At 42.7% G+C, this 16,249-nt stretch overlaps 1 protein-coding gene across 1 annotated transcript; it reads left to right on the top strand.

Moving 5' to 3' along the window:
• Positions 1-574: 574 nt before the first annotated feature.
• Positions 575-1,519, top strand: tmem121ab (transmembrane protein 121Ab; the record flags this gene model as incomplete). The annotated part of the gene is made up of 1 exon (XM_084082961.1): positions 575-1,519. One exon carries the CDS (start codon positions 575-577, stop codon positions 1,517-1,519), a length of 945 nt encoding a protein of 314 aa, XP_083939087.1.
• Between the last annotated feature and the right edge of the window lie 14,730 nt (positions 1,520-16,249).

The raw sequence follows: 16,249 nt of genomic DNA, 5'->3' as shown, positions 1-16,249 counted from the left end.
CACACGTAGCATCGCTATCCCTGCAGAAGGCTACACGCTAAAATAAAAACCTCAGATTTACACCACTATAGGTCTCACAGGACCTTCACCTGTCTATCAGGCTGAGGCCCCCCGCTATCCTCCATTTGACTGTGTGTGGATTACTATGCTTGAATCAGTCATGGCATGTCAGCCATAGTGGTTTCAGTGTAACAGCATCAGCGGCGGGGTGGGATCGATGGAACTGCGCTGAGTGATGAGGTGTATGTTCCTGTGTTCACATGGTCAGAGCAATCAGCAGCTAGCCTCACTTCTGCTGATCCACCTTGATTCCACCCTCTTCCTCACTCAATGACTCATTTCCTCCAGTAAGGGATCTATAAAGAATTAATCGTATATATATATATATATAATACATAGTATTACTTTATACTAATAATACATGCAGTGTAATCAGAAGTTTTTTGATTTGTCCGCCACCTTTAAAAAGCTCTGGAGTGTACTTTCTTTCCGCTCTCTTTCACTATTATTTTTTTCTTTTCACAATTGTTTTAAGCCCACGGATTAAGAGTGAGAGCCAAAAGGCGCCCTCGCCATGGTGTTGCCGCCCCCAGACAAACGCCACGTGTGCCTGACCACCATTGTCATCATGACCAGCATGGCCTTCATGGACGCTTACCTGGTGGAGCAGAACCAGGGTCCCAGGAAAATTGGCGTGTGCATCATAGTCCTGGTAGGGGACGTGTGTTTCCTCATCGTGCTGCGGTACGTGGCGGTATGGGTGGGCGCTGAGGTGCGCACGGCCCGGCGAGGATACGCCATGATCCTGTGGTTCCTGTACATCTTTGTCCTGGAGATCAAACTGTACTTCGTCTTCCAGAACTGCAAGGCCGACAGGAAGAGTCTGGAGACGGTGGCGCGGAAGGCTTTGACGTTGCTGCTCTCGGTGTGCGTGCCGGGGCTCTACCTGGTCCTGGTGGCACTGGACAGCATGGAGTATGTGAGAACGTTCCGGAAGAAGGAGGACATGCGGGGCCGTCTGTTCTGGGTGGCCCTGGACCTGCTGGACCTGCTGGACATCCAGGCCAACCTGTGGGAGCCCCAGCGGACGGGTCTGCCCATCTGGGCCGAGGGCCTGATGTTCTTCTACTGCTACATCCTGTTGCTCATCCTGCCTTGCGTGTCCCTCAGCGAGATCAGCATGCAGGGAGAGCACGTCTCGCCCCAGAAGATGATGCTCTACCCGGTCCTGAGCCTGGTCACCATCAACGTGGTAACCATCCTCATACGCGGCGTAAACATGGTGCTGTTCCAGGACAGCCGCGTCTCCACCATCTTCGTGGGCAAGAATGTGGTGGCCATTGCCACCAAGGCCTCCACCTTCCTGGAGTACCGCAAGCAGGTGAAGGAGTTCCCCCACCCGCAGAACGCCATGGCGCTGGAACTGCAGCAGAACTCTGTCAGCCACCCGCAGCCACTGCCTAATGCCACCAGTCTGCCCCACGAACCCTCACCTGCGCAGGACGTCATTGACACATGACCGGACACAGTGGACTCACTGGCACTTCACTGGAAGTGGAGACCAGGAAGTCGACCCTAGCCTGTTGCGCTGTACTGTTTCCATGAACCCCAGGAGAATGGGCTGTAAATGGAGAAATCAGCTGCATGACAGGATGCTAGTCTAGTCTCGTCGAGCCCATCTAAACTCATGTGAAAATATCAAAAGACATTTTCAGCCTGGCCTGTCCGTCAAGGCAGTATCCCTGATTCTCATGAAAGGGAAAAGACGTTACAAAAATAAAAAAAATCCAAAATAAATAAAAGGAGAGAGAAACACATTTTTATCATGTTATTGTGTTTTTAAATGTTTTAAAACTTTATTAAGAGAATCTCCACATTCTGCAGCTGGGTGACAGTTTTGTTGTGTAAATTGGACAATTTGTTCCCCCTTTTTGAATATCTTGTATTTCTCACTTTTCGACAGCGCAGGCGCATGTGTGGCATTTCCTTTGAATCCCAGCAACCAAAGGACGTACCACTCAATGTGAAGCACTTCAGGTAAAGAGGAGTGAGTAGAGAGAGAGGGAGCGACGAGGGTCAGTCATGAGCAGATATATGATCTGTAGTAGAGCAAGGCTGGCGGAGAGGAGGGGGGGGGCACATTTCAACAGGCACTGCACAGGCAGTTCCTGCTGAGAATGGAGCTCTCTGCAACCTACTGCCTCTGCCAGGGTGACGCTTTACTACCAAATGTCTGATAAAAGCACCAGAGCTCAGCACTATACCATCTACTCCAGGCATCCAAGCGTACAGTGTGTCTTACGTGTGTGTGCGCGCTCGTGTGAGTGAGTGAGTGTGTGTGCGTGTGTCTTAGCATATGTGTGTGCCTGCATGTGTGCACGTACCAGCATACCTGCTGGCATGTGGGCACAAGCTTGTGTGTGTACTGTATGTGTGTGCGCACAAGGACGTGGAAGGTCATATCAGTACAATAGTTTTGAAACAAATGTGTATGATGACATAAGTGAGAAAATGGTCAGTGGTCTGTTTCTACAGCGCCTTTATCCAAAGCGCTTTACAATATGTGTTAAATTCACCAACTCACACACTGAAGGCAGAAGCAACCAGGGGTTCAGTGTCAGGACAGCCACTCTACCTCCTGAGCCACTGCTGCCCCTACAGAATATATAAAAAACAGTACAAAATCAGAAGATGAGATGATCCTTTTGTTTTATTTCCAGTACTGTACATTCCTCTACAACTAGCCTAAGCCTTGAAGTGGAAGAATGCAGTAATCCAGAGCGCAGACATTATGTGAAAAATAGACAAGCGAAAAAGAGAAATAAAATAACATTCAAACAGCAGTTCTGAAATATTCTTGTTGTATTCATTTCTTTATTATTATTATTATGTATATTCTTTACTTGTTGGAGGCCTGTGATGTTTAAATAAAAATATTAAGAAATAGGATGAACGGTCTTGTTTTTTTAGCGGTGCCAGCCGCTCTACTCTTGACTATGTCCGTCCGTATGTCCGTTTGTCCGTTTGTCCGTTTGTCCGTTTGTCCGTTTGAGCACGGGCTTTAAACAGCTATAACTCCAGTTCGCAGCATGCCAGCAAGTCCAAATTTGGTATGTGGACTTACACCACCAATTGGGACGAGCATTGATTGCTGAAGCCCCGCCCCGCCCTATTATAGCGCCACCAGGAGGCCACTGGCTTTAAACAGCGCTTTACACAGCTATAACTCCAGTTCGCAGCATGCCAGCAAGTCCCAATTTGGTATGTGGACTTACACCACCAATAGGGACGAGCATTAATTGCTGAAGCCCCGCCCCGCCCTATTATAGCGCCACCAGGAGGCCACTCATCAAAGGCACCGCTTCCTTCACACAGGGTGGGATTTTCTACACTGATGATGCTAAAAAAGTCCCTATTAAGCTTTCTGTAGGAAATTGATTTTAGGAAGTCGTTTGTGCATTCCTTGCATGTGCTGTACGTGGTGGCAAATAAAGCTAATCCCTTTCTGCTACATGTTACATGAAATGAGTTAGAGGCCATAAATATGCAGCCCTAACAGCCACATGAACCTCTCCGCAGCTTTAATCCCCTAACCCTCAGGCTACCACTTTTGTGGAAAACTAGAGTGACGACTTTATCACTAATATGTGATAAAAATGTATGAACCTTTTGCAGATTCCCCTAGTTTTCTTTATAGCCTCTCATTTGTGCTGTATACTTGGTCGTCATGTCTGCGGTGGCCTCACACAATCTATCATGTCTAACTTCAACGACTGGTGTTTCTCTTCATGTTTCCACGGGGACTTTAATTAACATACCCCAGTTTTATGGTGGGAAATGGAGGGGTCAGTCACCTAAGGAAAGTCACATTATGGCAGTAAGAAACACTAAACCTGATTTATATTCGTTGTGCAATGGTGTCACATGCCGAAAATAGCCGACAAACTCAAGATCAGCTATTTGTGGCATGCGACGCCATCGTATTACAGAGGATAAATGAAGAATAATGGTTAACTGCTGGCCTCAAGACTCAAGAGTTCAGGTCGTTGCCCCTCAACTCCATTAACTACAACTACAACCGTCATTAATCCGTCAGGCTGATTAATCACACCGATGCCTGCGCTTATGAGGCTGATAAAAATAAATAATCTGCAGAGACATTTAGGCTATTTATTTTTTTAATCATAAAAAGTTTATGGATTTTTTACAGATTTGTTTTTGATAACTTGTGTACATGTGTTTACAACAGAAAAGATGCTGCAGGGTACTTTTGTATGCACTAGCATTTATGTATGTTATTTTTTTACAAGCGCACTGCGGACAAGTGCAGATCTACTTAAATAGAGAATGCAAACCATAAATAAGTGTTAAGCAAATGTTTTGTGTATTATTTGTTATTATTAAACTGCTCTGTTTTATCAGATGCAAAGCAACAACATGATATCGGCACAATATTTTGGACAACGGACGCCGTGCTCTCTAAATGAAAAAATGGAAAAATCCTAATCGGTCTACCACTAAGAATTAATGAAACAGTAGTCATCTGTAAATAAATACCTGAAACATGTTCATAGAGATAATTGTTTGTCACTTTCCGTTATTCAGCAACATAATCCTCTACCATAGTTGCAATAATTCAGACTTGTAGAACTGTGCAGTTCCCTCTGGTGTAATCTGCACTTTTTTATTTTTACCAATTTGTTTAATGTACCCTGACACCCTAGTGGCTGATTGCAGTTGATCAATCAGCGCGAGCTAACGTGCTACCACACGTTGTGCTGTCACTGTGAGCAACTTCGGCTCTTTATTCATTCCTGAATAAATTAGCTTATCTGCATGTGGCCTCCCTTTCACGTTACCACACTCTGAACCAAGCCTACATAACATATGGGGGCTAATCCAAGAATTGTACACAGAAATTGATACACAGTAAAATGTCAGTGTTAATTTAACTGGTTTACACTTTTTTACTAAGTATGTGAAATTTTGTCCACTAACTGATAAGAGTACAATGGATTAGGGCGCTCAGGTGGTGCAAGGGTAAAGTACTGTCCACCATGAGCATCCATCAGAGTCTACGGGTTCGAATCCATAGTTGTGCAAGCAACTTGCCAAGCATCTACATGAACACAGTTGGCCGTGTTCTCCTCAATAGCAGCACTGGTTAGCCAACAGGGTACAATAGCAGTGCCAAAACGCTGATATACTGTATGCAGGGAGGATTAATTGGCTTACCAACTAAATTGGAGAAACAAGGCTACACAAAATAAATAAATACAAATAGAAGAAAACTAGAAAAAGTGCTTCTCAGAGCACAGGTCTCCGCCAGGTCCGGAAGGTTATTGTGGCCCAGCAATGTTCGGAATTCGCCAATCAGGAATGGAATATGAAAAATCGGAAAATCGGACGGATCCGTCTTGATACACTTGACTATAGATGTGTACCGATTTGAGTGATGTTTGGACAACATTTGTGGGAATAATATAAAAGAAAATGTTTTGCAAAAATCGGCCTCCTGGTGGCGCTATGATAGGGCAATGTTAAAAGGGTGGCATTTGTTCCTCAACGTGCAAAGTTTCACCACAATAGGACGCTGCGTTTATAATTTGTGGCATTTTGTTCAAAACAAGCCACTCCTGCAAACTTTAGATGTCAATTTTAGCCAATCATTTTTGGCTTAGTTATAGGTAAAAACACGAATCGGCCTGATATAGCACCACCATGAGGCTGATTAGAAAATGTTCAAGTAGCATTTATTCCTCGGCCTAGTGGGAATGTGCCTGCAAGATTGCACGGAAATTGCATGCTGTGTTCATGATATGAGACATTTTGTTCAAAACGGAGTACGCCTGCAAACTTTGGAAGCCATTTTTAGCCAATCAGGATGGAATATGAAAAATCTGAAAGACCCGTTTCGTTTAATGACTATTTGCGTGATGTTTGGACAAAATCTGTAAGAGTACTGTCAAAAAAATTGTTTAGCAAAAAGCGGCCTCCTGGTGGCGCTATAACAGACCAATGGGAAAGATTTGGGGCAGAGGTTCTGAATTGGCATTCAGGGAGTGTGTGTTCACAGTTTCGCTGCGATCAAGCCAACAGTGCCGGAGATTAGCTGTCCACAGACAGAATGACACACACACACGGACGGAAGTAAGGGTGCAAAACATACTCTCTCGACAATAAATGCACTTTAGTTTAAATTGTTGGCCAATATTGGCCTGGGGTGAATGCTGACAGGTGTAAATAAGTTGTCTGAACTTTGGGGGAGGAGAGCCTCGTAGAATTTGCTTAATTTCTTTTTTTTTGTTTGATGAAGAGAGGAGGGAGTCTCAGACCATCTGGCAGCCAAGGTGTTTGCTGCTGGATATACCCTTTGAGCACGTCAGTGTTAGTTCAGATGCTGGGTAGGCGTTAGAACTTTCGGAGCTACTATAACACTGTTTGTTTTGTTGTCTTTTTTTGTTTTTGGTATGAGGGACATGGATAGGCTTGCTGACTTGTATGTGGACACACTGAAATAATTAGGGCTCTAAAAATGGGGTAGATGTGGGCAGCACGTTACTTCTCGCGTAGATGTGTAGACTGGGGTGGCAGCCAGTTAATGTTTTGTGTGTTAGTTAAAGCTGCACTATGTAACTTTCCTATTCTACCCCGGATTTGGACCCAGTTCCCTTCGCAAGCGCTGACATTTTTACCATTGAGTGATTGAGCTAATAGAGCCGGCCAGCTTGCTCAGGAGATAAATCTTGCACATCAGGTCAAAATTCCTTGACCTTTGACACAATCTAAATGTCTCAATAGAAAAGCAGGGAGGCAAAATGCAAACCACCCCAATTGTATAAGTTATATAACATTAACATACTCCACCATACAGATAGGACAAAATGAAAATAAAAATGTATTCATTAAAAAAAGTTACATAGTGCCGCTTTAATTGATTCAAATGGCAAAGAAATTGGCATTGTCAAGCAAGAAAGCCTTAGTTTTGGTTTTGGTTTTTGTTCTTTGCGTCTCCATTAGAAGACTGCATTAGATTAGAAGACAAAAATCTGCTGCACAAAGTTGCAGAATTTTCCCCCCAAGGAGCACTAAGAAACTAGAACTGAAAGAATAGATCAAAATTAAATAAGCAGAGATGCAAGTTCTGTCATTAATTCATCTGTTAGAGACTGTGGGCCCGCCAGCATCTTCCACCCTGGTATGGTTCACCATAATAATGCTCCGGAGAAATAGCATTGTCTGAACAACAAAAATAACTTCTACAGATTCAGATGGAACAAAAGCATTTTGAACAACAAATAGAACTTCTGCAGATTCAGATCTACAAAACAAAAAAGCATTTTCAGACAATCAAATGTGAAAAGGAATGGCAACTATACCAGAAGTTACTGCAACGACAACGAGATGTAGAAAAGTGAAACAAAGTTCAATATGCCAGTATAGACCAAGAACAAGAGATGCTTATATTGATGGCAGAAAGTAAAATTCCTGGGCACTGGGGATTCTTCAGCGCAATCTGAGGCATCAGGTAGAATAACAGTGTAGGTGGGCCTGTCTGGAATGATTAGGTTTCTGCCTAAATTCAACAGCTGTGATCCTGACATCTTTCCCCTTTGAGTGCATTTGCGGATGATCAGGGCTGGGGCGACACAGAGCACACTCTGCTGTTGCAGCATGTGTTCAGGGGGAAGCTCAATGCCACGAAAAACAAAGTATTGGCATTTAAACACGGAGGACAACCACTGGCGACAGGACGGTGCTCAAGGTAGTGCAGGACTTCAAATATCTCTGGGCCTGGACTGCATGCTTCAACAAAACAGGATCTGAAGGTCCGGAGGGCACTTGCCTGCAATGCCCTGCATAAGATGAGGAGAGTGTGGAATTTGACATGGGAGATGAGGCTGGCTGGCAAGCAAACTGACACTGTGGAAGCCAATACAAGGCACAGCTAGGAAGGGAAAGAGGCACACCACCTACAGTATTACCACTTGTGCAAGGACGCACTGTGATTGGCCAGTAGCCACTTTGAGTGGCAGTTGGGGAAAATGCTCTCGCCAAAACATGATTTACGATTCTATGCCTATCGGTACTTAACTCGGACGGCGCTGAGGTGGCTCAAGCGAACGTAGCAGCGTTCGGCACAGCAACTCGCTCGCTTTAGCTGGCTCGGCGGTGCCTCTTGGGGCTCAAGTTCGCTTGAGACGGCTATTTGAAAATAGCCGATCTACAAGCTCACAACGCATCGCGATGCGTTGTGAGCTTGTAGATATGCTAATTTTCAAAGACTTTATTTCATTTTAGACATATGATATCTTATAACCTGTGAAATGGGACATTATGCATAATAAGTACATTTGCTTTTGGTACTTTAAGTATATTTTGATGCCAAAACTTGTACTTATACTCAAGTACATTTTGATTACTGGACATTTTACTTAACAGAGTGTTTCTACATTGCGGTATTGATACTTTGACTTAAGTAAATCATTTGAGTACTTTTTCCACCTCTGGCTGTAGTGCCTTCTGAACGAGGGCGGTGCGGCTCCCATACTAGGCAGTGATGCAGTTCATCAGGAGGCTCTCTATGGTGCTGTTGTAGAACAACCTGAGGATGTGGGGGCTCACAATTTGATGTCTATGTAGGGGTGCATCCCGTGGTGGTGTACTCAGACCACAACCCCCTTACAGGACCTTTTTGCATTTGCTGCAGAACCCAAATCAGCACTTAATGGACTGGGCTTTATTTCTACAGCCTTATGATTTGCACATTTGTCACATTCACATAAATCCTTGCCCCCGACTGAGACAGAGTAGTTGTGGCAGCCTTTGTTCCTTCGCTCTCTCTCCTGTCTTCTTTGTTCCTGTTCTCCTTAATTTGATTTTCCAGACCCCGGGAATTGCTGGTGGTAAGCATATCGTGGAGGTATTGGGGATGTGGGGAGTGATGGATGTCTGTGCGGTGCGATTTTTCGGTCGGATGTGCAGTGGAACCTAGTTTGAGTGGTTGTTGATGCGCAAAGCTTTCTGGTGGGTAGAATATACTTTGTTGTATGGCTTTAAACTTTGCTATAGTTAGTGGTTACTGGAGCGTTACATGGTATAGTAAGTATTTTTAGAGGCGATTGTTTTGTATTCGTTTTTGCCCATTAGCTGGCCCTACTGTATGTCTTGGGAGGTAGGTTACAGCCCTACCTGGCCCCATACACTTTTGGCTCTTTTCGACTACGAAGGGAAACTCAGAACCCTTCCAGAACTTGTAAACTTCTGGAAAAGTATTGAAGGCCTACAAGATAGTCCCCGAGGCCTAAAGGTAGTAGTTTAGGAACTGAGGGAAAGTGACCATCAGATTCACAGCCAGGTTGCTAGAGAATTCACAGGTTTCTTGATCACTAGAATCCCGATAACAGGCATGTCATGCCTAATATGCCTATAATCCATCATCCAAAACCACCCTTGAAGGGGAAATACATCAGAAAAATAAACTCTTAAAAAAGTGAAAATAGCAGGTTTGCAAGCTTGTGATGTTGTGAGTTTGTAGCTCGGCTATTTTCAAAAAGTCTTGCATGTATAAAATAGGACTTAAGTCTTTAAAATTGCCGGTGTTGTATTGCTATAGCGTTTGGTAGCAGAGTATCGTCACATTAGCAACAATCCAGAGCAGCAAACCACCGCTTGCATGGGTTCCCAGAACTGAGGGTTAGCATTACCTCCTGAGTAGGGCCCAAATTAGGTTCTGAGAACATTTTGTGAAACCGAGCTCAGGTGTGGATTGGCAGGTTGATAGCAGTGGGAAGCAGTTAGGAGAGGTTTTTTTAAATACTTATTTTCATTTGGCAAAGGAGACAGACAGTAGGGGGCGAAGTGCTTTGGTGAGAGTACAACGTGGGCGGTAAAAAGTCAAATCCATTATTTGTAATGAGCTGTTGGCTGCGTCTAAAGAATTACAGCTTTCTTAATGCTTAAAAGCACAGTTGTTGGAAGAAAGAAATTGGGATATATAACAGTAATATCCAATGATCATTGTTAGAGAGGAAATGGGCTTGTGGCACTCCAACTTTAGCTAAACCAAACTTTTACAAAAATAATAGACCCATTAAAAAAGTAAACAGCCATTGCAGAAAAACTGCCATAAATAAAACATATTGACAAAACATTAGCCTACACATAAAAAGTGGATGGTGCTTTGTGGACATAATACAGAATACACCTAAATACACTTAAGATTTAAAAGAAGAGTGAGAAGCTAATCAAGTATCTGAGTATTTTCTTCATGCAGCAAAGACTTCAGGCTCTGTTATGTTACTTGCCTTCTTTGTAGAGAACGTACAGTAATTACAGTCTTTGCTACATTTAACAAGAATTGAATTAACCAAGAATTAATACAAACCGTAGTGGCTGTCAGTTTGGATGCCACTTCAGATTTAAATTGATGGCAAGTCATTATTAACAATTTAGGCATTTAACAGATGCTCTTATCCAGAGCAACTTACAAGTGCAAGATCTGAATAAATGGCATGAACCCTAGTTAGCAAACGACAGGGCTTGGTGCCTGTCGAAAGATCCCTTCTGAGAAGAGGTAAAAAAACAGAGTGATAGGTAGAGCCAATGTCTCTTTCAGAGTTTATTAGTGAAATGTGTCCTGTCCATATCTTACATCCTTAACTACAGAGGTCTTACGTGAGATGATGATGAATGATTTGTGCTACCTTTGACTCAGACACCTTGCATACCCAGAAAGTTGGCTTACTTCCATCACAACATGAACCAGGTCACTGGCTGGGAAGCTTTGTGCTATTTTGGCAACAGAATCAATCACAAAAAAAATTAAAGTCTCTTGAAATGCAATTTAATTTGTTTTGAGTGTGTGTTTTTGTGACACATTACCATGTAAATGTTCAAATTGAACTCCTTTTCATTTTTCCACTCGTCGCCCGGCCTTTTCTTGATTCGCTGCCATAATATTACCTCAGCCTTGTTAGCCTCGACTTTTCTCATTTCCTTCACAAGTATAATACGCAGCTTGTTATTAAACTGAGGAAGGCCGCGAAACGCATTCATTCCTATTTATTTTTTTTAAGTACCAAAAGGACATTTCTGCTGGTGATCTTGGTCTTCTTTATCAAATTAACTTCTTCTGAATAGTGCACCAGGTAAATAAATTACTTGTTCAAACTTGAGCCATGCTCGCATCCTCTTGAGTATTATCATGTTCTTTAGAACCCTTCTTCAAGTCATGCTATTGGATTTCTGTCTAAATTATACGCCTAATTAAAAAATAATAATAATTTAAGAATAAAGGCTTTCGGTTTTGATATACAGCAGTGCAGTAAAGCACCCCAGGCATGTGCCTGTAGGGTCAAATTGAAACATGTTTTTCCCCACAGAACCATTTTTTGTACACTGCTAAAAATTAAAATACAGTCTCATGAGAGCTCATTGCTAGGCCTACAGCATAATGTCACCATTGTTTGAATAAATCTTGTCAGCACAAAAGGGAAGTAAGTAAATGCCAAACTTGGGAATAGAATCAATTACCTGTGGCTGCTTCTGCCACAGTAATTGCATTCACTCACTCCTATGTAATGTGGTAAGAGCGCTTTTCTCCCTACTTGTGATTTATTTTGCATCCATATCATCCAGGAGGATTCAAATTAATTCAGAACCAACTGGGTGGAAATATGGCTGAAACAGTATTGGGTGGAGTCTTTGGACTGTTGACTAGCGTTGGGTTTGCTGACATATATGAGTTTCTCTGTGTGATCGCTTCACCGCTTTGCACTGCACTAAAGTCTCTCAGCTCAAACCCTAAGCACTTTCTCACCTACGCAACTCTTAAACTGCACTGCCCACTGCACAAACAGTAATCTATATGGAAATTTTTCTCTGTGCATTCATCAGAATACTGCAATGCATTTATTGTCCACTGGAGGCCAAAGAAGATAGACCTTTGGTACTATGGGGCAAAGATGCTTCATGTTTATTAGAAGAAATATGTTTTTGGACGATGACGTTCCTGCAGTACTCAGATATGTATTGATTCACTGCACTCAGAGCAGTGAGTATAACAGTACATTCACACTTCCTGTTCCCTCAAAAGCCAAGACTCTGCACTGGTGCTAAAACAGATTAAGGTGCCATAGTCCCTTAGGTAAAAAAGGATGACATTATCTTTGAATTATGTCCCATATACACAGTTGGCTATGACTGTGACTTCTATTAAGACCCAAGGCACGTGTCTAAGTCAGCCATTCCACGTCTTCATTTACAGTTAGAATTAGGAGTCCACGAACACAAATCTATAATTCATAGCTAAATGTAAATGTTGGACTACATCCAACACTAATGTGCCTGCCCTGGTCATGACAGATGTCTCTTCCCTAAGCTAACATAAGTACATAGCACTCCACAAGCATCTGTGCCAGCATCTATGTCAGACGCTGCACATCTAACCTTGAGCAAACTGCTCAGTTCATGACTCAACATTACTTGACTTTTCATTGACCTTCTACAGTATTGGCCTGCTTTTGTATGATATAAAAGGACCGACATGCAACGCTCCACTGCTCACTGCTAGCCCCACAAGGTCTGACTCTGGGTAATTGATATTCATGCAAAACATAGATAAGATGCCATTGCCTTACCTTCACAAGCCACACACCACAGGCATACAGTGAATGAATCATTCAACCACAGGCTACAGCGGCTGGCCTTGAATCGCATGCCGGGAGAGACTGTAGCAGCTGTCACAGACACAAACGAGAACTCAATTTGCATCCTTGGAGAAATTCTTGTGAAATGGCTGCCTGGGCTCCACTTTTTTTCTTTTTCACCCATATTCATTCTGTTATGTAACTGGGTCTTTTTAATATCAATCATAGGGTCTCTGATGTTGAAAGACCCCAAACCACCCGGTGACCGCAGGTTGCAATTGGCACCAGCACATCTGAGTACATCAGAAGAACAGGTGTATAGGCCCTTGGGTGGCGCAGTCGTTAAGTGCCTGCCAGTGGGCACCACCGCGGAGGTTGTGGGTTTGAATACACCGTGGTGCATCCGGCTTTGTCGAACGTCTACACAAACGCATTGGCCCCATGTTCGAGAGAGGGAAGCCGGGCGGGGAGGGTGATAATAGTCACTGCAAGTAATCCTACGGGCTGGGGGCGGCACCTGTCAGCAGGGAGACTTGGGCGGGAAGAGTAGGACGAAGGTTCTTCTCTCCCGGTGGTGGCTCCTCACTAACAGATGAGTCAGTAGGATACAACAGCACTGCAGTGACAACACAGAAATGTGTGTGGGGAGGAACAACTAAATTGGGGAGAACAGGTATTAATAAATCATGGTATGCTATCACTGACTTTGTCAGTTAGTTTTCTATTTTTCATCTTTAAAGCTGCAATACTCAACTTCTTTTAGTGAATAAAATGTTATTTTGTCCAATCTGTATGGTAGAGTATGTTAATACATTACAACTAATCAATATCTGCAGTGGTTGGAGGTGGTCTTCCTGCTCTTCCATTAAGAAATGTAGTAGGCCAATTCAACCTTTATTTCTATGTAACCTTTATTTTAACCGCCCTGTGGTAAGGTAGGAACACAAGTGGTTAACACAAGGTATTGCCTAAAGCTCAAAGCTCAGTATCTGCCCTCCTCAAGCAGGTGTTCCCATCCAGAAGACCTGGGTTCAAATCCCGGCAAGAACATAAATCTTATGGATTGCAGCTTTGAGTACCAAAAAAAACTCAGTGAGTGTAAAAATGGAATGGTTCCATTTGTACACTCTCGGAGTTAAATTAAAACAAAGGATTTTACAGTGTAGGGACCTTAAAAGGACCCAGATAATTGATCCATATGAGACTGATGAATATAGAGGAGCGCATAGATACGACTGGAGAGAGTCCCTCAGAGAAAAGGGATCCTTTTTAGTTTCCATAGAACACAACCAGCCACTTTATCAAACTCAAGCAAAGATTATTCCACCTCCCTAGGCACTTCTCTGTAAGTAAGATATTTTTATAGGCCTCTCATTCAGCATTTATTCGAGATTAACCAAGCCTTGGTGTTCCGCATGCAAATCACAAAACGGCCTTTTGAAAATTCAATACCTGATGTGACAGTTTAAATATTGAATCCTCTGAAACCTACTTGGTATTTTTCCAGAGATGTAACAAGTGTGTTGAAGGGAGTCATGGGTTGACTGTCAATGTTTCAGGTAAGGTCAAATGAAACCAAGAGTTATGGACAGGCGTCCAGCTCACCAGTCACCAGGTGCAGCATACGTGCTGAACACGATGCTCGCCAGGGAACGCAACAGGCAGGAGCAACCCAAGTTTGCTTTCTATCCATCACTGCAGCACTGCAATTTACTGACACAGTAGGGAGGTGTCACAAAGAAAACAACTACAGTAGCCCAAGCAGGTAGCAGCAGAAGTAAAATGTCCTCAATCTGTTATTGCGGGGGTGGTGGGTGAGGAGATAAACAACTTTTCAGAGCAGGATTACTGTATTACTGTGTTTTGGACAGAATGCGTAGGCCTTCTCTCCAAAGGGGGAAAATAAATGGTGGCGTCAAGCGAAGCCTTTGTTCGTGAGAGATAGCTGTCCATGCGGCAGGCATAGGAGTGAGAATTCATCTGATCAGAAGATCACAGTTGTCAGTGAACGTTGTTAACTGCAGCATGGTAGGGAAGAGGATGGCTCATTATGGAAAAGCAAGCGCCACTGGCTATTTGAGCTTCATTGGCCAATCCAGATGGCTTCCCGTATGGCTAAACAAGGTGATAACCATCATTAAGGATTTGGGAATGTCATGTATAATGGTTATTTATAGGAAATAATGTGTCATAAATGTAAAACGTTGCTATGACTTTACAAAACAACCTTAGCATACAGGGAATTTAGACAAAAGACATTTGTGCAAGCTGGCAAGGTGTTTTCCACTTCCACATAGTGCATTATTGGAATTTCTTTGTCTTCAAGTACCAGTCTAATGTAAGGCTGCAACTAACGATTAATTCCATAATCGATGAATCGGGCGATTATTTAAACGATTAATCGATTAATCGGATTATCGCACTTATTAAGCAATTACCTTATAATGTTGAAGTTTTAGGCATGTTCTGTCTAAAAATAAAGACAATACAGATGAATAATTAATTTATATCAATCAATTTGTAGTTTTGTAGAAATATTAGACCTTAATTGTCGAATGTTTAAGCATGTTCTAATCATGTATACTTTAATTTACTTAACACTTTCCAATTTTTTTATTTATTTTTTAACATTTTGGATAAAATAGACAATTTTACATTGAATTAATTACATTCCATTATCGATTAATCGATTATCGATTAATCGATTATCAAATTAGTTGGCAACTAATTTAGTAATCGATTATTAATCGATTAATCGATTAGTTGTTGCAGCCTTAGTCTAATGCCATTCACTTTGCTAAACGGCGCTCCATTTCCATAATGAGCTGCAACACTATGAGTAAAATGCTACTGCTACAGTGCCCTCTACTGGTGATGTGGAGAGAGTAATTCCAGTTTGGTATGTATTCAAGTGTGGAGGCAGACAAGATGAAATCAAATACTAAATTCCCAATCGCCCACCAGGCTCCTCACATTTTGTCAGCCGTCATTTAAAGCAACAAATTGGTCTCAATTGCCCTAGCCTGGCAATGGACTGCTCTTGCTGCCTTAATGATTGTGCGGTTTCCCTAAAGGTCCAATCAATCATAATGTACAGTATCATTCATTCAGACTCCATGCGACTAAGGCAACAGAAATGATCATTCATTCACTTCCATGTACTTCAAGGTGCGATTCAATCCAAAAGTAAATCTATTTGTCATCCTACTTTAAAATGCACAAAATCTGTCAGTCTGTACTAGTTCATGTATCTCGAGAAACGCCATAATGACCGACTTCAAACTCTGCGTGCACGTCGCTGTATCTCCATATACAGTATGGGCATAACAGGGACACAGGCAGGTACAATGGGTAACAACGGATACTGCATAACTGGGTGGTGTGTGTGTGTGTGTGTGTGTGTGTGTGTGTGTGTGTGTGTGTGTGTGTGTGTGTGTGTGTGTGTGTGTGTGTGTGTGTGTGTGTGTGTGTGTGTGTGTGTGTGTGTGTGTGTGTGTGTGTACACTGAGAGAACAGGATTTGGGGGTTTGACACAATCCATTATTATGGGAATGTTAGTTTTAACTTGACTTGGAATACCAGTTGAGTGGGGTTCGCCA

The sequence above is a fragment of the Gymnoscopelus microlampas genome (assembly GCF_963454915.1).
Source record: "Gymnoscopelus microlampas genome assembly, chromosome: 16".
NCBI classification, from domain to species: domain Eukaryota; kingdom Metazoa; phylum Chordata; class Actinopteri; order Myctophiformes; family Myctophidae; genus Gymnoscopelus; species Gymnoscopelus microlampas.
This window is presented reverse-complemented; position numbering and strand designations above follow the sequence as displayed.